Source organism: Clytia hemisphaerica, unplaced genomic scaffold (genome assembly GCF_902728285.1).
Source record: "Clytia hemisphaerica strain Z4C2 unplaced genomic scaffold, Clytia hemisphaerica genome assembly, whole genome shotgun sequence".
Lineage (NCBI taxonomy): Eukaryota > Metazoa > Cnidaria > Hydrozoa > Leptothecata > Clytiidae > Clytia > Clytia hemisphaerica.
In genome coordinates, this window is record NW_027103938.1 from 494106 (window position 1) to 517430 (window position 23325).

Consider the following 23325-nt stretch of genomic DNA (forward strand, 5'->3'; position numbering starts at 1 on the left):
TTGGAAATCTTGCAATCCTGTTCTGCCTTTGAGATTGGTCTTTTTGTCATATGAAAACATCGACTACATTCCTCTACATGAAAAAAGGGCAATCTCAAAGATGACCACCACAGTAAAACTCTAAATTTCACAAGGTATTAATTTTGAGATTAAACCTTAAGTCGTGTGAGGGACGGTATGTCTTAGCTAAAGATAGAACCAATAAAACGATGAAATTTGCTGTAACTCTACCTCTTGGTTGTGTAGATGTGTGATTGGCTCATTCTATTCTGTCAACATGTAAATATAAAAAATATTAAGTCAATGTATGAAGTGCAAAATCTGCATAAACATGCAAGTTTATTTTGCATTTTTCCTGTGCGAATGTTTGAATATTTCCTCATTTCCCTAAGTCTTAACTAATTTCCTTGATTTCTGCAAGCTTTTCTAGACCTTTTCAAAATTTGAATTTATATGAATGCATTAATTTTGAAACAAATGCGGACGACTTCACTTTCGGTGCCCTTGGGAGGGGCTCTACATTTCATTTTGAATTTCTTTTGTATTGTATTCTTTATTTCCTCAGATAAAGAAACAAAATATATAAAAAGTAAAAATAAGAATGAAAGAAGATGGTAAGAGTGAGGAAAATTTGTTCTCAAAAGATGTAAATGTTTTGTATAAAGAATTCGATCAAAGGTTAGTTTCAATTTATATTATTCTAACATTTAAAAGTTTGTTACATTTAAAGACGTCAGCTTCGAAGACTAAATCTGTTAAATCTGCTGTCCACACAATTCATGGGCAAGATCTCGCAAGATATCAAGTGGCAACTGTGACTTGATCCTTAACTTTCTTCGGAAACATAGGGTTTGCTATGTGTGATAACTAATACAACTTTGTAATGTCATTTTGGAGATTTCTGATTCGTCACCATAACTGTCCACATTTTGTTTCAGGAAATGTACCTTACATATTTCAATATCGTTGACCATCAATTCATCCAATCATCGAAAAGTTAGTTCTGTTCTTTCCTATGAGAGCTATGTATGGTGCTTTTTTACTGTTTCAAAGAACCTATTAGAAATATTCTTTTTTTCACCTTTCTCTTGCGATTCATTTGTCCCAGAAGATTTTTTTCAAACAATCTTTTGTTTCTAAAAGTCATGTCATCAATTTTTTTTCAGGAACTTTACGTTCGACTGACGAATCCAAATGATTTGCTGTTCTTGCATTCAATGACGCTTGGGGAAGAAGATTTTCTGAAGTAAGAACTCTCTGGACTCATCTTATCGTTATCGACTTTGCAAGAAAACTTGACTGATAGAAATGCTAAATTTTTCTTACACTGTCTTACATCTTTCTCGCCCTCTTTAATTCTAGATGACATCAGTTTTCCATTCATTTCATTTTAGTTTGAAGAAGCAGCAAGGGTTGTTGGTGGATTTTGCAGCTTTTCCACAAAAGTTTATTGAACTGTTGGAGTTGTGTATCAATGAACAAACAAACAATGTACCAAGGTAGTTTACAAGCTTTAAGATGTGTTTGATAACCTCCAGGTGACACTGGTGTCACAATCGTTATTATAGAGTTTAATTTATTTTTAAGGCTTCAATTTTCTTCCAATCCTAGATTTTTGTTGAACTTGACGACCAACTCCTCCTTGAACAATTCATCAACTTTTGACGTTGTGGAAACCAACCCCTTCAAACACCTTGTTCATTTATCCTTAAAGTTTCTTCCTGGCAATGATGAGGAGATTAAAAGATACCTGGCTTCTTGTCTCAAGACTTTACAGGTTTGCTTTTCATACATCAAAGACTTCATTCAGATAAGCCTCTAGATAGAAGACCATTTAAAATTCTTTCTCAGACCCTATAAATGCCGGAATCTCCTGAAGTGCCTTGTCTCACAAAACAGTTGTACATTTTTTCTATTCTGAATTATGAAGCTCAATCTTTCGAATTTTCAATGTTGAATTCCTTTTCATTCGATTTAGGAAGAGAATACAACAGTGCGTCAAAATTTGTCCAGCACAGAAAACGAATTATCCAATCGTTTATCATGCACGCAACAGGTGAATTAGAAAAACATTGCTGTGATATTTGAATTCTTATAGCTTTAAAAAATATTGGAGATACGAAGGGAAAAAGTTAACATTACGTTATAAGAAACATGCTGGAGATCAAGTTGGATAAAATATACTTATTTGACTCTCCAAATAATCTTCTGCGACATATTTTGCCCTTTACATTTTATAGTTGCTGAACGAAAAAACGAAAGAATTAGATCAACTTCGAGGAGAATCAGAACAGAGAATCAACAATGCAACATCTTCTTTACAAAGAGACCTCAATGAGGCTCAACTCAAATTTGAACAGGTTTGAAAGTCATTTCATAAACAGTATGATTTCTACCAATAAATTCTGACAACACCATGCTCTGCTATGCAATGAATGTTTATGACACTTACTTGTTCATAATTTGTCCTTTATCTTAAAACAAAAGCGAAAGTGCCTTGCTAATGTAATGTGTGACTTATGTATTGACTCGATTGTTATATTTCAACCAGTCATCCACAATCTGATTGAATGCAAAACAGATTGGCCAGAGCTTCTTACAGAGCTTCGGCCTGAAGAGTAAATGTGTGCCGTGTAGGAAGTTTTATTTTCTATGATGATAGAAAAAGGTTTTTAACATACCATCAAGATTGAATTGGTTAAAAAAACTCGTGTTGGAAATGAAATTTTTCTAAAAAAATGTAACGTCATGACGTCATATTCTTTAAGATAATTTTCAATGTTATTTTGAAACTTCTCATTGATACCAAAAGTCAAGAAAAATTTTAATTCAATTGGATAACTGTCTCAAAAGCTGCTCTAATTTCAAGATTATTCGATATTAATTCTCTAATATCATCTTTCCAACGAAGATTCAATATTAATATAATTCATTCCATCAAGAACAATGATTGATTTGACTATTTTAGAGCAAATTTGTCCTGTGGTCATATTTCCATTTGAGTTAGTAATAAATTTAGAGCGGATCTTTAAAAATAAAATTTAAAAAAGTTAAATAGATCAATCCTTTCATACATCTTGAGTAATAGATTTAATAACAGAAGCCGCTTCTGGTTCATTCATTTTGAAATTTATTTTTATTTTTAAACGGTTCGGCCTCAACAGAGTACCATCATCAGCAAAAATTATTTCACAACCTCAAGTTGTGGGTTTGTCAAATTTTGCTTCAGCGCCGAGATATTTAAAGATGTTGATCGGCGTATTTTCTGTTCTGAGAATAATTTTCTTCTTGCTTCTCTTTTCCAGTGCCAGAGAAGAAACGAAGAACAATTCGAAAATGAACGAAAGAACAACGACAGCAGATACAATAAAATGGTTTGATTTCATACATCAATTGTAAACTTTGTATCATCTTTGTGCTGCCCCATTTCAGTGGATCCAATAACCTGAGCCAATCAACTCCATTAATTAACGCAATGAAGTGTGAATTGGTTGACGAAATGCTTGAGACTTTAATCACACGATTGGAGGAAATTTACCAGTGGAACATTTGACTTCTTCTCGCCTCCTAGAAAAATTACCCCAGGAATTTTGCCCCTTTTGAATTTTGCTAAATTGAAATATTTCCCCCACTAAATTTGACAAATTGAGGTTTTTGTGAGATCGTGAGATTCAAGCCCTTGAATTTTCATAGAAAACTAGGCATGATTATATCCCTTTGTGTTTATAATTGCCATTGATACCAAACATTTGAATAAATTTCATAAATTTCAAAAATTTTCATAATACTGGCAAATATCCTTGTGGAAGCATTTCCGTAGCACGTTTCCTGGAGGCATGTTTCGAGGGATTTTTCTCGCAACAAGTTGCAAATTTCTTGTCACCTACTCTTAGGTGCCAAATAAACGGCCCCCCCGCTTGTTAATTTTTCGATTTTTTTCCCACCCCCCGGACCTTATTAGGACCCCCCTGTTTATTAATTTTTGAAAATATTCCCAGCTACCAAAAGGAAAGTTCCTTGTTTTACTCTAAAAAGCCTAAATTTAGTCTATTTTGTCCCTGTTTAGGGTTTTTAAGGTCCATTTTCCAACCCCCCCGGTAATTAGGTCCCCCCCGTTTATTTAATTTGAAAAAAATTTCCAACCTCCCCGTTTATTCGAACACCCCCCCCCCCCCCCCCGTTTATTTGGCACCTAAGAGTAATTGCACTGTTTTTTGTTGTTATCTTTTTAAGATGAGCGACCTTGAGCAGAAATTAAGAACAACGCAAGCTTCGAACAAAGAACTTGTGGATCAGAAATATCGTTTCGAAGGTCTCATACGAGATTTGAAGTCAAGACTACAAAATTTGGAGGAGGTACAAACTCTTCCAATGTCTTCTTTAACTTCCCTTCCAGATTTTTGCATTCGGGGTTATTGAGGAGTAATGAGAACAAGAAAAGTGAGCAGAAAGTCAGGTTGAACTTAACGTTTTGAAGCTTTGTCATCTTGATAAAAAAACTTAGATAATCCTGACTTCATGAAAACGTTGGTAAATAATTTATTGACACACATTCATTTTGTAGACTTTGTTAACCTTCGTATCTAACATTGGCGCAAAAAGGGTTGATAATCATTTTGCAGACTTTCTTACAAAGTTAACCCTTTCTCTCATAGGAAAAAGAAGTGACGAATAAAGACTTGAGCAAACTGCGACGTCAAAATACAAACCTAGATACGGATCGTCATGAGCGCGATAAAACACTCAATCATTTACGAACGCGCGTTGCTGTTTTGGAACAAGAACTCAAAGATAAGCAACAGGTAATGAAGTCGTCATCATCTTGGCAAGTCTTGTCATATTCTCAATTTCAGTTGAGCTAGAATCTAAGAATGTCTGTCTGTTTGTCAGTCTGTCTGTCACCTCAAAACTTTGGGGCAGGCTGGAATCTTCAAAAATTGTCTGATTCTGCTGAATTTTTGCACACTTGTTCCTTGGTTAAATCCCTGGAGATGTTTTTTTTCATTTAAATTTTGATTTTTAGGGGCGTGGTCACGAGTTTTAGCCTCAAAACGAGCTAAAAACTTTGGGGCAGGCTTGAGACTTGAGAAAAATTGTCTGATTAAGCTGAAATCTTGCTGAACATCTCGGGGTGTTTTTTTCATTTTTTCAAAAATTTTCATTTAAAGGGCGTGGTCAGGGACAAGGTTTAACCCAAAACGAGACTAAAACCGTTCTTTTATCAAAAATTTTACTTTTCAATTTTTGGACCTACCCCGGTGGGGTAGAGGTCCTATAAATTAACCGATGTCCGTCTGTCCGTTCGTTCGTCCGTTCGTCCGTTCGTCCGTCTGTTACCAGCTTTTCTCAGGATTGGCTCATTAGTTTTTTCTGATTTTTGGCACAATGATGCAAAATGGCAATGCCCAAAATGTGACGGAGCCCGATTTTGGAAAAAAAAATTTCTCCGGCCGAAAATGCCGGAAATATGCCGGAAAAACTGTTTTTTTGGCATTTTCTCGAGATTTTATCATTAGTTTTTTCTGATTTTTTGCTCAAAGATGCGTATTAACAATGCCCAAAACATGGCCGAGTCCGATTTTTAAGAAAAAAATTTTTCCAGCTTAAAATGCCGGAAATATGCCGGAAATCGCCGTTTTTGCAGATTTTCATTGGCCTTTTTCCTTATAATTCATTGCTTTTTCATTCAAAAACATTATTAATAGCAATGCCCACCATCAAGCATGTTTTAATTTTCAATAAAATTGAATTTTGAAGCCGGAACTATTTAAAAATCGCCGGAACAACCTATTTTCGCCAGAAATACAGTATTTCTTGAATTTCTCAAGCTGTACTTTATATTTTTTTATGAAATTTTGCACATTGATGCAAAATGACAATACCTAAAATGTGACGGAGCCCGATTTTCGAAAAACATTTTTTCCGGCCGAAAATGCCGGAAATATGCTGGAAAACCCGTTTTTTTGGCAATTACTCGAGATTTCATCATTAGTTTTTTCTGATTTTTTGCACATAGATGCGTAATAGCAATGTAGTGTGGTCGTGTTACAAAAGTACAGGCTGTTTGTAGGAAAAAAATAATATATAGCTGAAACTTTCTCCAGACCTTCTCTATAGGATGCTTATGCCTCAGAAAAAAATCCCCTAAAATCCCACTGGTGGAACATCCCTTTTTTGGGCAATTTCTTTTTTCCCCAGGCAAAAACCTAAGGTCAAAAATTTTTGAAAATTTCAAACTCTTTTTGAGACAACATCATGTATACCATTCGAAAGCTCTCAAAAAACTATATAGAAGACTTTTAGACGGGTAAAGCCGATTTCATTACCTAACTCGAGATAATTCACGCAGAAGATGCAATTTTTGGTCAATTTTAGACCAAAATGTGGCGAAAAGTGGAACTTGCGCATGAAATATCTCGAGTTAGGTAATGAAATCGGCCATACCCGTTTAAAAGTCTTCTGTATAGTTTTATGAGAGCTTTCGAATGGTATACCTGATATTGTCTGAAAATGAGTTTGAAACTTTCAAAACATTTCGCCCTTAGGGTTTTGCCTGGGGAAAAAAGAAATTGCCCAAAAAGGGAATGTTCCACCAGTGGGATTCTAGGGGATTTTTTTCCTGAGGCATAAGCATCCTATAGAGAAGGTCTGGAGAAAGTTTCAGCTATATATTATTTTTTTCCTGTAAATTATGCTAAACGACCCCACTAATGCCCAAAACATGGCTGAGTTCGATTTTTGAGAAAAATTCTATTCTTGCCGAAAATGCCAGAAATATACCGGAAATCGCCGTTTTTGCAGATTTTCATTGGACATTTTCCTATTATTTCTTTGTTTTTTCACGCAAAATTATTATTGATAACAATGCCAACCATCAAGCATGGTTCAATTGTCAATAAAACTGATTTTTGATGCCGGACTTTCTAAAAATCGCCGGAACAGCCGAATATCGCCGGAAAAACGATTTTTCTTGAATTTCTCGAGCTGTACTTTATATTTTTTCATGAAATTTTGCAGACTGATGAAAAATGGCAATACCTAAAATGTGACGGAGCCTGATTTTTGAAGAAAAAAAATTTCGGCCAAAAATGCCGATAATATGCCGTCAAAACCGGTTTGTTGCCATTTTCTCGAGAAGTGTGGCCGATTCGGATTTTTGAGAATCATGTCATGCCGGAAGTGTGCCGGAAATCGCCGTTTTTGCAGATTTGAATTGGGCTTTTTCCATATATTTCTTTGTTTTTTCACTTAAAAAAATTATTGATAACAATGACACCATCAAGCATGATTCAATTGTCAACAAAACCTTTGCAAATTTGCAACCGGAACTTTCTATTTCTTTTTTCCCTAAACCCCTCCCCCCCATCAAATATCAATGATGAAATTTAATGCATTTTCGCCAACTGCTATATTTTCTTAATGATTGTTTTTCTCCTTATTGCTATCTAAGTTTCATCATCAGGTAGGTCCATTCAGCATATTGCTTGTTTTATTTTAATCTTTTTAATGTTTACGGCTAACATTATTACTTCAACAGTACTCTTTTATTGTGGACAGAAAGTTCTTAAAGATGTTATCCTGTGCTATCCACTTTATTGCAGGTGATTTTGCGGACAAATGAACTCATGGAAAACTCGAGCGAGAACAAGGTAAAGGAAATGATTTTTATTTTTGAAAGACAACTAACTCAATTCTTTAAATGGTTTACAGAATATCTGATCAAACGCGTAATTCTATGACAGGCACTCAAATGTGGGCAGCGCGAATCTCCGAAGTTGATTTTGATATAGGGATGTGTATTGTGTATGAAATATCCGTTTGAGAGTTTCTCCAAATTTGGAGTAACAAGATGCAATTTATAGCGAGTCGAGTAAGACCAGCTCAAAGGTTTGTTGTGATTTTTACTAAAAACGAAATGAAATTACCCTCAAAGACCAAAGACGGGGGTAACTCTCAGTCGGAAATTTTATACATGAATACACATCAAATCAGAAGGAACGCTAGTCTGATTCGCAGACCTATACTTACTGAGAAACTTTTTCGCTAGAGGATGAGCAGAAGCCTAAGGGAACGCGTGCGGTCTGATTTAAACGAAATAAGCTTGCTTTGTTGTTAGAAAAAAAGTGGTCTTTACTATAGTTTTAAATTTCCAACTTAAACAACACAATAACGTTTTATTTCCTTTTGTTTTTCGTTCAGCGACGGATGGAGTTTGATTTGGAAGCAAAACAGAATACAATTATGAAGTTGGAACAAACCATCAAATCCGTCTCTGCAGAAGTCATAAAGGTTTCCTTTTTTTCTTTGAATCCAATCTGTGTGATATATTCTACGGCGCACCATCATTGCTCATTTTGGTTTTCTTCCAGAATCAGACCCTGTAAATATAACCCAAGCAAAATTGGGCACAAAACGGTTTAAGCTTAAGCTTTTGAAATTCGAACGCATACTGTTCCGCTCACCAGTTGGGCTTCCCATTGTGATTATTTATAGAATACTTTTGTGAAAAATTATTCTGTTTAGGGTAATGAAATCATTCAAAAACTTCAAACGGAGATGCGCTCTTTGAAGCAACGTGTCAAAATGATGAATATTGTGACCACGAAGCAAGAAAAATTGATTGAAGAAAAAGACATCCTTTTGAAAGAAAACGAAGAGAAAATCTCCTCCCTGAAACAATTGGAAGACCAACACCAGGAAGAAGTCAGTGATTTTTCTTTTCTTTTTGATGGATCAATTGATTTTCGAATGTTAAGTGATCATAAAATGGAACACAACTTATTTTATTACTAGAGGTGTTCTGACAGAAATGATGTCAAAGTTATGTTAAGGTCTCCGTTAATTCCTTCCACTACTCAAGCTCTGCTCTTTAAATGTACAAATTTCTTTCTCCTATGTTTCAGGCGAAGAAATTGAAACAGTCAATGGAAGAATTGTCTCTCAAGTTGAACGAGTCTCAAGAAACGTTGAAGAACAATGAAAACGGTATGTGATTCATTTTTGTCATTCCTGCTCTCTCAAAGTCAGCTTGTTAATTTCAAAGACCAAAGACTCTGAGTTATGTCAGTTTGTTTGATTCTCAGTGACCTTGCAGTTGAGACGATACGGATTACTAAGGAGTGAAAGAACCTGAAGATCAAAATGATTAGGTTTTTTTTAAACAGATCTTTGAAATTCTCTCTTTAATGACTTTTATGAGATGTATGCCAGTATTCCATCATACTTCCTTTTTTAGTCATTTCCTGGTTGAATAAGCAATTGAACGAACAGACACTCCAACAACCACATAAAACCTTCTCAACCACCTCCAACATATCGACCAATCAAAACTCACGAATTCAATATCAACCAATGAACAACAACCTTGTATGGCATTTTACTTTTCATTTGATGGTCATTAAATCATTGAGTCAAAAAGATCTTTTAGTTTATTAAAATAGGGATTAAAATGCAAAAGATGAAGGTAAAGAATTTTCATTCCATTCGCAACAGTTGTGAATTTGATGGTATTTAATAGAAAATGTGAACGCTTTTTTTCACATATTTCAAAGCGACGAAGAAAACTGAGAGAAATGACTGTGAATGATGCGTTGTTCGATTCCCCTTTGATGCTCAACGAGGTTTGAAAAACCCATCGTCAAATAGAATTATCTAACTGCTATCTTCTCTTGTTCAGGGCAATACTAAAGACTTCACAAAAACCAATACTTCGAGGCCAGTGGGCGGTGGAACAAATTTCCAAAGGAACACTGCAACGCAACAAGTAAGCTCTCGTTCTTTCATGATCGCCAATAACTTTTGCAAAGTCATTATTCCTAACCTTTGAAATAGAGAAAAGAGGGTCAGACATATTTCTGATATGTATTTTCTTCTAATTGATGACTTTTATTTGACAGGTACCGTCTTACCGCCCTATCCTGAAGAAATCACATTTCGACGTACCTCATGGTATCAGCCCGATTGTTCCCATGACAACCAACAACCAATCAAACGCAAGGAAACCGCTTCGCCAACAACACCAAATGTCAACACCTCTCCTCCAATCGCAAAACAACTCGAACCCAGTCCTTGAGAATAAATATCTCTCGAAACCTCCACAAACGATATCTGGTGAAGAGGAGAACCAGGACCCTTCTCTGCAAAGAAAATCCAAACCCTTCGTGTTAGCTTCTGCGTATTTCAACGAAAACACAGCGCAATAAAAGCTTCGATGAAAACACTTTAAATTATTTCGTTACCAATTGTACATAGTAATCTAGTTTTGTAGATCACCAAGATCATTCATTTGTTTTACAAAATTTCTCACTCGTCGTCCGCGAAATTTAACCATGCAACATTTGATTGGAAATCTAGAATTAGCGTGAAAATTAATCCACTCTGTACCTCTCTGTCAGAATTTTTTCTCTCACTTTTGAATGGTTTGACGAAACTTTCAGAAACTTCTTGACTTTTCTACAAATTCATTTCAATCAGTTAAGCATCTTGTAAAAACTCCAAGGCATCTCTGATTTTTGCCTGAGACCGTCATATTTGTCCGAAGATCACACCAAAGTGTCCGAAGAAAAATTGGAACCAAAGTAATTTTGATTCCCCTACCCCTTAGCTTTCCAAAAATGTATGTGCTTCTAACAAAATAATCGATCGACCTCAAAAAGAACGAACAAATTTCCCACTACTTATATGACTCCATCAAAGACTTCCCTGAAAATACCCATATCACGATGGTCAATTTTTCAGGACGGGTTGGACTAACCGATTTCAAATTGTTGGTCTTAATGCCGCCATTATGACAAATTCCGAGTAATGATGAATTTTTTTTTATTCCGCTACCAAACATAAAATCTCTGTTTTGTTTTGAGCTGACACTTTCATTGAATCTTTTCTACGCTCTTATTCGTGATTGGATTGGTACGTTTCATCCAATTTCCTGGATAGTTACCATGGCTACTTTTGTATTCGCTAAATTGAATCAAAATTTGTCTTTACAGTGCAATATACTCACGGAAGCAACAAAGTCGATTCCATCTAGTGCTATATATGTCTATAATTTGTCCTCTACTTTGGAACTAGGCTGGTATAGGGTGGCAATGTGATTTCTCGTTTTAACTAATTTCGTGAATTTTTACACAAGGTCGTTAGTTGAGGCCGGAAATAGAAAGTTAACTGTCAGCCGGGTACAACAAAGGCGTAATTGAAATCCAGCAAATTTCGACTGAGCCGCTGAGTACAGAGTTCTCAGAATGTAGCAACTTACTATCCCACAAATCACTGAACTGATCCGCACTTATCAACTCGTTATTGTTCTGTTTCATTCATTCATTCATTCATTATTTAAACTCTTTTCCGTGTTCCTTCACCCTAACAGCTCGCAGGCAGCCTGGACTGTCACTCGCTGGTGATGGCATAATTTTAAACTTTGTTTTTTTGGAATGGTACCCCCGGGGGGTACTTAGGAAAAATGGGTGCCGGGTATGTGCACAAGGTGAGTGAAAACCAACAAAACTTCCAGACTCTTGCTTGACATATATTGCATGCTAGATTGAGGCTGGGTTTGCATCCTAATCTAAGAATACTGTAAGAAAAAAACCTCCTCAAAAAACACCATTCTTATTTTAAAAAAGCGTTTAAGCATATACGATATATATACGCCAGCCTGAAATATTTTTAAGTTGTAAATTTCTTTCTGTAACAACCACTTAACACTCAGTACAGCATGTGAATACGCTTCATTAATTCAAAAAGGTTTCAAAGTGGTCAAATAATATAGAACACATTGCCTAGCCACATTTCAATACACATAAGATGATGGGCTATGCCGTCCAGGCTTTGAAAACTTGAGCATATACAGAGCTGACCGAGAGTCAGACCAATGCAAAACAATTGAAGCGGTGTGAGGGGTAGACTAGTAAACTAATCGGTTATTATTTATAACCTTATAATAAAACTGTCAATCAAATAATGTAAACACTAATTAAATATTCATCGCGCGTGAGAGAAAAGGAAAATAACCGACTAGAAGCTACTTCCAACGCCTTTTTTTCTTCACCTAAAATCGTAAGGAGAGACATACAGATTTCTGTATGTCTGACCCGTGCGGGATTGCATTTATTTTTTTTTCTGTTTATTGTGTTTTTGGAAATACTCATTTATTTATATGTTCCCATGTTCAATGTTACTATGAAATATCATTTAGTCAAAAAAGTAGGATGGATTCTCAAAAACCTAAAAAAAGTTGTAAAATTAAACAACGTTTTTTGAGGGAAGTAGCTTCTAGTCGTTGAAATTCAGAAAAGAGACGCAATTTCACCCCTTCGATTCTTTTTATTTGGAGCTTTATTTTTTGTATATGGGTCTGTTTTCAACGACTAGTTTACTAGTCTATGTGAGGGGTAAATCACTCAAATAAATCTCTTACAACATCCCAAAAAAAGTAAACAAAAAAATACAAATGTCTCTTGAATTGGCAGGTGGGTGGGGTGGTATTAATGGGTGATGAGGGCAAGCGTTTATTTGGCGTCCGAAGGGGTGTAGTGTTTTTAGTACACACACACAGTAAAATTGACTTGTAGGATTTGTAACGATGATAATATTGTTCAAACTGAAAAACTAAAATAACTTATGTTCAAATAATTGAAGAAAAAAATTGAAAAAGTGACTAAATTTTAATTGACAAATGAATTTAAGGCTAATTAAAAATCAAATACATGAAAGGAATTTAAATCTGAGTAAATGAAATTCGTGAAAGAAAATCTAAGTCTAAAGTAAAGTTAAGTTAAGTCAAAGCATGATGAGAAAAATTATAAGTCCTAACTTAACCTAAGACACACCTAAAAATGCAACAAAAATGGCTGGCACACCTCAAAAAAGCTCACATTCTATCTTCTCCCTTTCTTCAATCATTCATGCTTTTATCAGTTGTAAGTAGTAGATAGATTTGCCAATCAGAAGAAAACGTCACGTACAAAGCCAAATGAATAGTTCAAATAAAAGTGTGATATAACTTAAAAACTTTATTATGTATGCAAATGTGACGTCTTAGTGAAATTCACCAATTAATTTATCATGTTTTATGAAACAAGGCATCTTTTCACTACGTTCATGCAATTTAGTCAACAATAAAAAATAGAAAATACATATTTTTAAATAGGAAAATAAAGCAAAAAGTGGACTAGCAGTCTTAGCGTAAGAGACTTAGTAAATGTGGCTTTTGACNTTTTTTGATTACACATTAAAAAAGAAAATAAAGATTTGATTCAATCATAGATGGGGAAGAACCTCTATTATACGATTCGAAAGAGCTAGAAATATATAAAACAAATAATGATTATAAAGGCATACCTGAGACAGCCCATATAGCTTCCTCGACTTGTGCAGGATCAGAAACAATGTCATAGATGATGAAATCACATTGCATCAAGGCTGGTAATAGGTCTTCATTATTGTTATACTATAAAGACCGATAAAAAACCAATTCAATGTTTATTTTAGGCCTACAAGCATCTCACTAATCGAGCTTTGGAATTGCACTGTTGAAAAGATGAAGCTTTTCGGTCTATGACCAAGAATCATGTTTAATCTGATGTGTATTTCAGTGAGAAAAGTGTAGTATTAATGTTTAGATAAACCAATAAAAATGTCTAAATTATGATATCATACGTCGATAGAGCATTCACCTTACAATCTAAGGGTTGTGGGTTCGATCCCCGGTCACCGCCAACTGAGCAGATGAGTAGCTTAGATTGGGAATCTGTTCTAGGCGCTCCACCTCAGCATTCGATCTCCCAGGTCTAGCGCGAATAGAAAAGGGGATAGACTTCCTCACTCCCCCGCTCCACCGACAGCCACCAGATGAATATATTTACTTACGCTACAAACAAATTAAAATATTTTTTTATCTATCATGAGATCATTAAAATTTAGCATAAATTAAACTTTTATTAGGAGTAAAGGGACCTATGACGTAACTGGATTACCAAATAACTTAAAAATGCTATATCTCAAGTTTGAAAAGGAGTTAAGAGGACGTTGATCCCTCATTGAATCAGAAATTTCGTGCAGAATACAATCAAGGGAGCTATGAGGCTTTTTGTTGACTTTGAAACCTGGGAAATTTTTTTACCATTTTGGGCCTGATGACATCACAAAAATAGAGAAAATGTAATATCTCGAGTCTGGGGTTGAGGATTTACTGTTGTTCTTTTTTTACTCAATTGTTAACTTTTCTCACTCTCTCTCTCTCTTTGCAATGCAAACATAGTGGAAGAATGTGAGAGTTCTGGAGTGCGCGCGATCCCTTTTATATTAATTATAATCATCCTGTGATCAAGGTCAAAAGATTAAAAATAACGATCACAAAGATTTATAAAATCAACTTTTAAATAATTTCTTTTAAAAAACTTGACCTTACTTACCTGTATTATTGAATTGACCCAATCTGGTTTTTCAGAAGTGTTGTATTTTAAAGTACCAATAACTTGATAACATTGATCTTTAGTAAGAGCTTGATCCTGGTTGCTTCCTTGAGACAGGTTATCATCTTCGTCTACTGAGGTGGCGCCAACTTTTGCTTGGGCAAGAACCTAGAAAGTTATATTGTAAATAATAAAAGCCCTGTATCCTGTATTTAAAAAAAAGGATGTATATCATCTCACCAGTCTAACTAATCTTTTAATACTTTTCATCTATTCTAGATCTAAGATGTATTTCTTATAATTAAGCTTATTAAAGAACATACAGTGCGTGACATTGTCGATCTGGGCTTCAGCCTATTTCTTTACGTTTGCGGTTAGATTCCAGGACTGTGTGATTGATCGAGGAATGGAGGATTGCAAAAATTTAGGTATTTGGTTTAGAAAATGCAAATAAGGTCCCAATTTTAGCTACTGATCGACCTACCAACCCATTTTTAAAGCTTCTAGGACACAAACCAAACAATCAATTGGGCCTTGCCGTACTTAAAACATTTTTTATGAACCAGACAGTCGTAAAAGATTTGGGAATCCTTGCAACAATTGCTTATTTTAATAACAAAAAATTTAACAAACTTTTTCATCGCCATTTCTTTAATGTATGACTACACTCTACAAATTGTTGGTGATACCAATTTTAGAATATCGCTGTTTTATGGAGTCCAGTACTGTTGGTCTCATTCAGAGACTTGAAGACATTCAAAAATCCTTTCCAAAAAGGATAAAAAACCTCATTAGTTTTCAATAGGCCGTTGCGTTCTCCAAAACAACTTTCATGGGAGTGTCTCAGTCCAAAATATTTAACTATTCCCTATCTCATCATCTCTTGCCTTTCTGACAAAAAGAAGTAATAGACATGAAGTCGAATTGAGAAAATTGACCAAGCGCGTTTTCTGGCATCGGATCAGGTACATATAAAAAAACTAATAACTGATTATTGTTCTACTCATTGAAGATTAGTTTTTAGCATCACTGCTTTTCTCACAATGTTCATTGTTGCAGAGAAAAACAAGACCCTTGAAGAAAGAAGTAACTGACTAGTTTTCTGAAGAATATTTCTGACAATAGGAAGTAAGTGATACCTTTTTCTGACAAAAAGAAGCAAAACAGTCATTTACTTCTTTTTGTCAGAAAAAATTCTCCAGAAACCTGTCAGTTGCTTCTTTATTCAAAAAAATTTTTTCCAGATTGATAACACAAACAATTTTTTTTCCAAGCTAAAAAAATTACGTTTTGACCCAAAGAATCCATTTTTGCAAAAAAATGAAAATTCATAAAAATGTCAGTTACTTCCATTTGTCAGAAATGGACAGCTATGTTTGGAAGGTGTTAGAAGAACGTGAATAGCAGTATAAAAGCTTAAGAAAATCCCCGGCTTGACCGGCTGTGCCAACTGTCCATCTCCATAAATCAAACATCCAAGCTTAGAGATTGCACTCTTTCTATAAAAGGTGCAAAACTATTCAATGCATATGAGCATAAGAAACTTAAATAACACTTCAACTGAAAGATTTCAAAAATGTCCTTGACACTCCGAAAGTCCATCCATCCCTTGATGCAGTGTGAGCCCAATTAATATTCATGGATATACCGTGAAGTCGGGTAACTTGCATCAGTGGAGGAAAACTTGCATAGCCATCATCATCAAATGACTGACTAATCAAAGCAGTAAGATTTCAAAACAAATGAACTACGCAGCTCCACTCTCAGCTCTACTACTCTATCATTTTTGTTTTGATTTGATTTTGTATTTTAGTGACCAGCCAGGTCATTGTTGTTTTGTCTGGCGAACGCGACGGTCTTTTGAATAACTAATTACTCCACAGCAGTTACCTAGAGACAAGATAATTTACCATGTTTTTATTGGCTTAGGGAAAGTAATGTATGTGGAGTAATTAGTTATTCAAAAGACTGTTGCGTTCGCTAAAACATCTATTCATTTGAGGGCTATGCATGTTAGCCTCCACTGATGCAAGTTGCCCGATCTCACGGTAGTGGGTTCAGGAAAGCTAATTCAAAATCAATAATTGACATGAAAAATATCTGCTGAGATTCTTTTTCTCTTGACAGATTGATCAACCAGAGACACGGTGGTGCTGTACGGTGTTTTCAATCTAACCTAAAATACCACCGTACACCCACCAGACTCCACCATGCAATGTACGGCGGTGTCCCCAGGGTTGTCCAGAGACGTGGTTCGCCAAGAATCTTACCTGAGCACTTTGCTTAAACACCTACACATGTAACACAATGACCCTGCCGACGCACCGGACAGTCCAGTGCAGTGATTTGTCCAGCAGTTAGTCACACTAGGAAATCAAGCTTTCCGAAAAAACAACATCATTCATCTACAGGATATATTTGCAACAACAAGGATGAGAGTTACCTGAATCAAGTTCGCAAGACAATTAATTAAAACTTGAAAGTTTGAAACAAAATAAAACGTGCAGCAGCCAAATTCAGTAGACCTGTTCTTGTTTCTGAGACGATTCTGATTGGTTATTACGAATGCCGTTCCGACAGTGGAAACCCCTTCCATGAAGCTATTTGATTGATTCACACGGCTTAAAATTACGTCATATTTGTACTTTTATAAATGGTACCCTTCATCCAGCAGTCAGTAGACCTGTTCTTGAATCTGAGACAATTCTGATTGGTTATTATGAATGCCGTTCCAACAGTGGAAACCCCTTCCGTGAAGCTATTTGATTGATTCACACGGCTTAAAATTACATCATATTTCTACTTTTATAAATGGTACCCTTCATCCAGTGGTGGTGAGTACTGAGAGGCTTCTAATTGGTTCATGAGTCAGTGGAAACCCCTAAAACAAGCAATCGAATTTTGAGCCATGATATGTAGTTGATTTACAGAGATGGCAGGTTCCCAAGGTTCTGAAGGTTCCCAGATACATAGAAACACAAATATCATACACAGATAGAGATAAATGGCAGGTTCCCAAGGTTCCGAAGGTTCCAAGATAGGAAAGGAACAGAGCTAAATATTTGACACATGTGATAGTGCAAAGTTGCGTTGTTACTAAAAGAGGTAACGAGTGGTAACGATGTGGTGACGAATGGTATGCGAGGTGGTAACAAGGTGGTAACGAGGTAATGAGTGGTAACCAGTTGAAAACGGTGGCCCTAAGTCTCCAAATTTGAATTTCTCGATTCTGGTGTTTTTGCAACAGATGCTGATGACTCTTGAGGTTCTGCAGCAGGACCTGGCAGATCTGGTGAATGTGCAGTAGGAATTGGAGATTTAGGCGAATGTTATGGTGGAGTTGATGGATCTGGTGAATGTGATGGTAAACTTGGTTGTTTTGGTGAATGAAATGGTGGAATTGATGGTTCTGGTGAATGTGAATCAAAGATTAATGGTTCTGAAGGTTCTGCATCAGGAGTTGGTGATTCTGGTGAATGTGCATCAGGAGTTGTTGATTCTGTTGAATGTGCAGCAGGAGTTGATGGTTCTGGTGAATCTAATGCTGGTGTTGATGAACCTGGTGAATGCAATGGTGGAGTTGGTGGTACCGGTGAATATACAGCAGGCGCTAGTGATTCTGCAACAGAAGTTGGTGGTTCTGGTGAATGTGCAGTAGTAGTTGATGGTTCTGGTGAATGTGATGGTAAAGTTGGTTGTTTTGGTGAATGCAATGGTGGAGTTGATGGTTTGCATCCTGCTGCACATTCACCAGAACCATCAACTCCACCATTGCATTCAACAGAATTACCAACTCCTGCTGCACATTCACCAGAACCACCAACTCCTGATGTACATTCAACAGAATCACCAACTACTGCTGCACATTCACCAGAAGCATCAACTCCTGATGCACATTCACCAAAACCATCAACTCCACCATTGCATTCACCAAAACAACCAACTTTACCATCACATTCACCAGAACCATCAACTACTACTGCACATTCACCAGAACCACTAACTCCTGTTCCTGCTGCATATTCACCAGAATCACCAACGCCTGCTGTATATTCACCAGATCTGCCAGGTCCTGCTGCAGAACCTCAAGAGCCATCAGCATCTGTTGCAAAAAACACCAGAATCGAGAAATTCAAATTTGGAGACTTAAGGCCACCGTTTTCAACTGGTTACCACTCGTTACCTCGTTACCACCTCGTTGCCACCTCGCATACTTTAGGCGTACAAACTTTCGCGAGCAGAAATTTTTGCGAAGACGAAAAATCGCGAAATTCACAACATTTACTTTCGTGAATTTAACGGAAAAATATTTTTTGCGAGCATAAACTTTCGCAAATCAAGATTTAAAATTGAGAATTTTCACATGAAAAATGGCTTAGAGGGATAAATACTTCTCAGATTGGCTTGAAACATTTGTCCTTTGACTTATTAGTCTTTTAGCAGTCTAAAAAGTGCATAAAAGTTATTTTATTCAAAGTTCAAAGATTTTCTATTTTGTCAAGAATATTTCGCGAATGGCCCTTCCTAGAATTTTTAAAGACATTTACTTTCTCGAAAAGTCCAAAATTTGCAAAAATCGCGAAAGTTTCTGCTCGCGAAAGTTTGTACGCCTAAAGTACCACTCGTTACCTCTTTTAGTAATAACGTAATTGCACTATCACATGTGTCAAATATTTAGCTCTATTCCTTTCCTATCTGGGAACTTTTCGGAACCTGACATTTATCTCTATATGTGTATGATATTTGTGTTCTATGTATCTCAGTGGTCAAAGCAGTTTTTTTCTGTGAGACGGAAAATTTCTTAATAGAGATATTTTGGCGTACAGTGACACCCGCAGGCCCCACCATGGTTGGGGCCGAGGTGAGGGCCAGAAAATTTTCAGATTTTTTACCCCCTAGATTGGCTAGAAAGGCTCTAAAATTTGTTAATTAAAACAACTCAAAATGTTCTTAAAATGCCGATCATACAGCGAAAATACATATTTATCTAAAAAGGTTTAAAAACAAACATGACCAAAATGTAAAATCAACCAGAAACACAGTTTTAATACGAGATTACTTTCTGATGGAATTATTCTAGAGAATAAAATCACTGTTTGTTGCTAAATAATCATTTCTAACTTAGAAGGAAAACTTTGACAACAATTTCAGTGAGACGGAAATCCGTCTGAGACGGAAGAACTTTGATCACTGGTATCTGGGAACCTTCGGAACCTTGGGAACCTGACATTTATCTCTATATGTGTATGATATTTGTGTTCTATGTATCTGGGAACCTTCGGCAGGACCTTAGGAACCTGCCATCTCTGTAAACCAACTATATTTCATGGCTCAAAATTCGATTGCTTGTTTTAGGGGTTTCCACTGACTCATGAACCAATCAGAAGCCTCTCAGTACTCACCACTGGATGACCCGCCAAATTCACCCAACCAAAATTTGTCATTCAACTCCCGAGACAGCGCTTCGATTTTTAAGGCCTTGTTTATATGCTAAAGTAAAAACAATTCCGCACATGTAAATAGTCAGTGTTTGAGGTCTGGCAAAATTTCTGGGAAATAGCCTATCCGGCAGTTCGCGAATCTAGGTGAATTCTGTCTCCCCCGTAGATTTTTTTCTTGGGAAGTTGATCTTCAAATTAGTTCTCAAGGTTGGCTTGGCTCAAATTTTTTCATCTATGGCTCAAACTTTAGGCAATTTCTCATAGTTTTTGAGAATGTTAATTTCATTAAAAAGCGCAGGGTTATTTTTTCATCCCTAATCCCTTTAGAAGTTTTGCGGCGCATTTTTTTGCTTGAGAGTCAGGTGTAAACGACATAGCGCTTTCGCAGCATTAATCTTTGATATGTATTGCGGCGGGACGCTAGTGTGACTAACTGTCCGGTGCCAAAAAGTATCCCTAAGCCATACCGGAAACCTTTTCTCTGGTGTGTGTGTGTGTTGGTGTTAATTTTTTTAAACTTCTGAACATAGGGACACTTGTGTTTATAAAATAATGCCCACCAAACGCACCGGACTCAAGTCCAGTGTTGAGATTATCCGGTGTTAAAAAATATACTCATCTGACACGGGACTTTGCGTATATCCGGTGTTTGTAAAGTATGTATTGTATGGTGCGTCAGGGCAGGGTCGTGTAACACAAAGCACACGTGTAAGTTACACAAGTGTTACGCGTAAGCCAAATCGCGTATTACGAACAACCTCTAAATTGCCGAGTACAGGAGAAAAAAATCGAAATTCAAAATGGCGGCCAAGGCCACGATGATAACTATCAAAAATCTTTGTTTTTCAATCAGCTATTGCAGCTCAATAAACCAATGAAATAATTTGGAATAAAAAGTAAACAAGCCTTGAACCTTTCATGAATCCAAATAAATAAAAGTATTCATCTAAAGTGAAGATTACACTTCAAAATAAAACGATTTCCAAACCAACCTAAAGTCAGGGTCAGCCAACTAAAAATTTCTCTGCGGGGTCACTGGCAAGGAGTTACGACTTCAGACTTTAGATTCCAATTCTTGTATAGGCTGTAACTACACTGCTAAATGATCTGTATTACAAAGACTTTCAAATGGGTCCATAAGTTAAGAAAATGAGATTATCATGTAGAACAGGGGTTTTGTTTTTAAAAACAAACTTCAAAATAAAATTGTTAATGAACTTGTTACTTAAAATATCACTTACTTACATAATTTATTTATGATATAACACCCCTTTCTTAAATAAATGGCCTCTTAAAGTATTTTATGTTTGCCGCAAGAAGGGAGTAAAATCTAATTTGACCCCCGGTTTTTTTCTCTCTTTTTCTAACCATTTCCCGCGTGTTAGTGGAGTGTGATTTTTTCGTGCCATGCGTGCCGCAAGGCAAGAAAAATAATCACACTCGTGTTAGGGGTCAGTCACAAATCGATTCTAGGTTAGAAGAACGTCAATTGACGTTTTAAAAGCTGACCCACCCACCCACGCCCAAAAACGTCAAACACCTTGATATCCCCGAAAATTGATAAAAACTGCCTTCATTGCTGTTTCGTCAGCCATCTTGATTTTCACTACGGCTCGCATAGTTTATATTTGAAAAAAAAGAAACGGAGATAATTTCTAAACTTGTTCACAAAATTCCCGTAATTAATTACCTCCGTAGTATGTAGCGACAGAAAGAACGGCCATCTGCAAAAATTCAAGGGCCGTTCGGGCCGTCAAACAAAGAAAAGACATAAACATCGGGCCGTTTGTTTTGGTTTTCAAAACAAACGAAGCGATCAAACAGAAACATGGCGAGAAGTAATATTTGGCATGGAATGAAAAATCGATGTTTCTGAAAAACGTCAACAACCTTTAACCCACCCACCCATATACGTCAATTGACGTTCTTCTAACTTAAAATCGATTTGTGACTGACCCCTTAGTGTAGACACAACTTTAATCTGGGGAAATGAAGCGTTTTCATTGGTCTAAAATCACGGATGGTCACATGACCAGAATTTTTATCCAGGGAAATGCTGTGGCTGCAATGTTTTGCTTTAGTGAGATTGACCACTTTGTTGTGATGATTTGAGCGGGCAAAATTTCTGTACAAACCAAAATATGGCTTCGTTGGAATACCGGTTGAAACACTTGTGGTTAGCTCATCTCATCGATATAGACCTTTTTTTAAAGAGGCAGCCATGTTGAATAATTATGTACTCCAGCATAAAAACAATGATACAGCCATGCATAATTTTTAAAATATGCATGTTACAGCAGGTCATTTTTCATGCCCTTTTTGCGTCCGGTCATCAGACGCTGCCCCTCGCTGAAATCACTAAAATGTTGGTAAAAACAGCCTTTTTAGCAGAAAATACAAGAAAAAGTGCTCTTTTTGGCCTCCAACAGACGTTGTCCTGCCTTTCTAAAATATGGCCTGTACAGTAATTATGCATGGCTGTATCATTGTTTTTATGCTGGAGTACATACATAATTATTCAATAACGTATTCAATATGGAGCTGCCTCTTCAAGGACCCTGCCGACGCACCGGACTTAACGAACACCGGACACGCGAAAGTCCGGTGTAAAATGAGATTTTTTTTTACCACCGGACAATCTCTACACCGGACTTAAGGAAGTCGGATGTCCGGTGTCGGAGAAGGATATTTTTTTCCACCGGACAATCAAAACACCGGACATGACCAGTCTGGTGCCGGTGTTTCTTAATTTTTTGTTTCATAAATGTCCGGCGTCCAAAATTCCCTGTATGCAACACCGGACTGACACCGGACTTATTGCGTCCGGTGTAACGAAAGGATACTTTTTGCCACCGGACAAATACACCGGACAGTCCGGTGCGTCGGCCGGCAGGGTCCTCCTCTTCATAAAAGGTCTATAGACCTTTTTTCAAAAAGGATGTCCTGTTGAATAATTATGTAGTCCAGCCATAAAAACAATGATAGAGCCATGCATAATTACTGTATCATGCATATTGTAATAATTATGCATGGTCTTATCATTGTTTTTCTGCTGGACTACATAATTATTCAACAGGGTGGCCTCTTTGAAAAAAGGTCTATTATTGACCAATGAATTCGAAAATAGTATATACTGCAAGTTAACCTATATTAATCCATATCTCATTGAAAATAATCAATTGCTCATCAATAAATATCAATTGTTGCCTAACTGATCCCTTCAACTTCATCCCCTTTCTTATCGATATTTATAAAAACAATAAAAGATCAGCATACCTTGCCAATTATGCCACTTGAATAACAGTCAACATGGTTAACAAATACTGTAACCATTTCATTGGAAAGTCTATCAGTCATTTTATTCTGTCTTCTTTTGAAAGAGTATTGAAAATCGACAAAGCAAAAGCTGAGCTGATTGCTCACCAAAAGTTTTGCTGTGTGGAGACCATGTATAAACAAAGATCATGGAAACT

The 23325-nt window shown here is 36.4% G+C and overlaps 2 protein-coding genes across 2 annotated transcripts; one reads left to right on the forward strand and one right to left on the reverse strand.

Annotated features, from left to right (window-relative positions):
• The first annotated feature begins 567 nt into the window (after nucleotides 1-567).
• LOC136809873 (spindle assembly abnormal protein 6 homolog) lies at nucleotides 568-10324 on the forward strand. Its single transcript, XM_067066431.1, has 17 exons — nucleotides 568-678; nucleotides 939-996; nucleotides 1167-1246; nucleotides 1395-1499; nucleotides 1612-1777; nucleotides 1979-2056; nucleotides 2241-2360; nucleotides 3306-3374; nucleotides 4234-4356; nucleotides 4656-4802; nucleotides 7602-7649; nucleotides 8200-8289; nucleotides 8524-8703; nucleotides 8904-8985; nucleotides 9236-9366; nucleotides 9677-9763; nucleotides 9897-10324. Exons 1-17 carry the CDS (start codon nucleotides 602-604, stop codon nucleotides 10200-10202), a joined length of 1947 nt encoding a protein of 648 aa, XP_066922532.1. The 5' UTR covers nucleotides 568-601; the 3' UTR covers nucleotides 10203-10324.
• Nucleotides 10325-13324: 3000 nt separating this feature from the next.
• On the reverse strand, nucleotides 13325-23313 carry LOC136809924 (adenylate kinase 7-like). Its single transcript, XM_067066492.1, has 3 exons — nucleotides 23129-23313; nucleotides 14412-14579; nucleotides 13325-13447 (listed from the first exon to the last, which is right to left on the reverse strand). Exons 1-3 carry the CDS (start codon nucleotides 23207-23209, stop codon nucleotides 13325-13327), a joined length of 372 nt encoding a protein of 123 aa, XP_066922593.1. The 5' UTR covers nucleotides 23210-23313.
• Nucleotides 23314-23325: the final 12 nt, after the last annotated feature.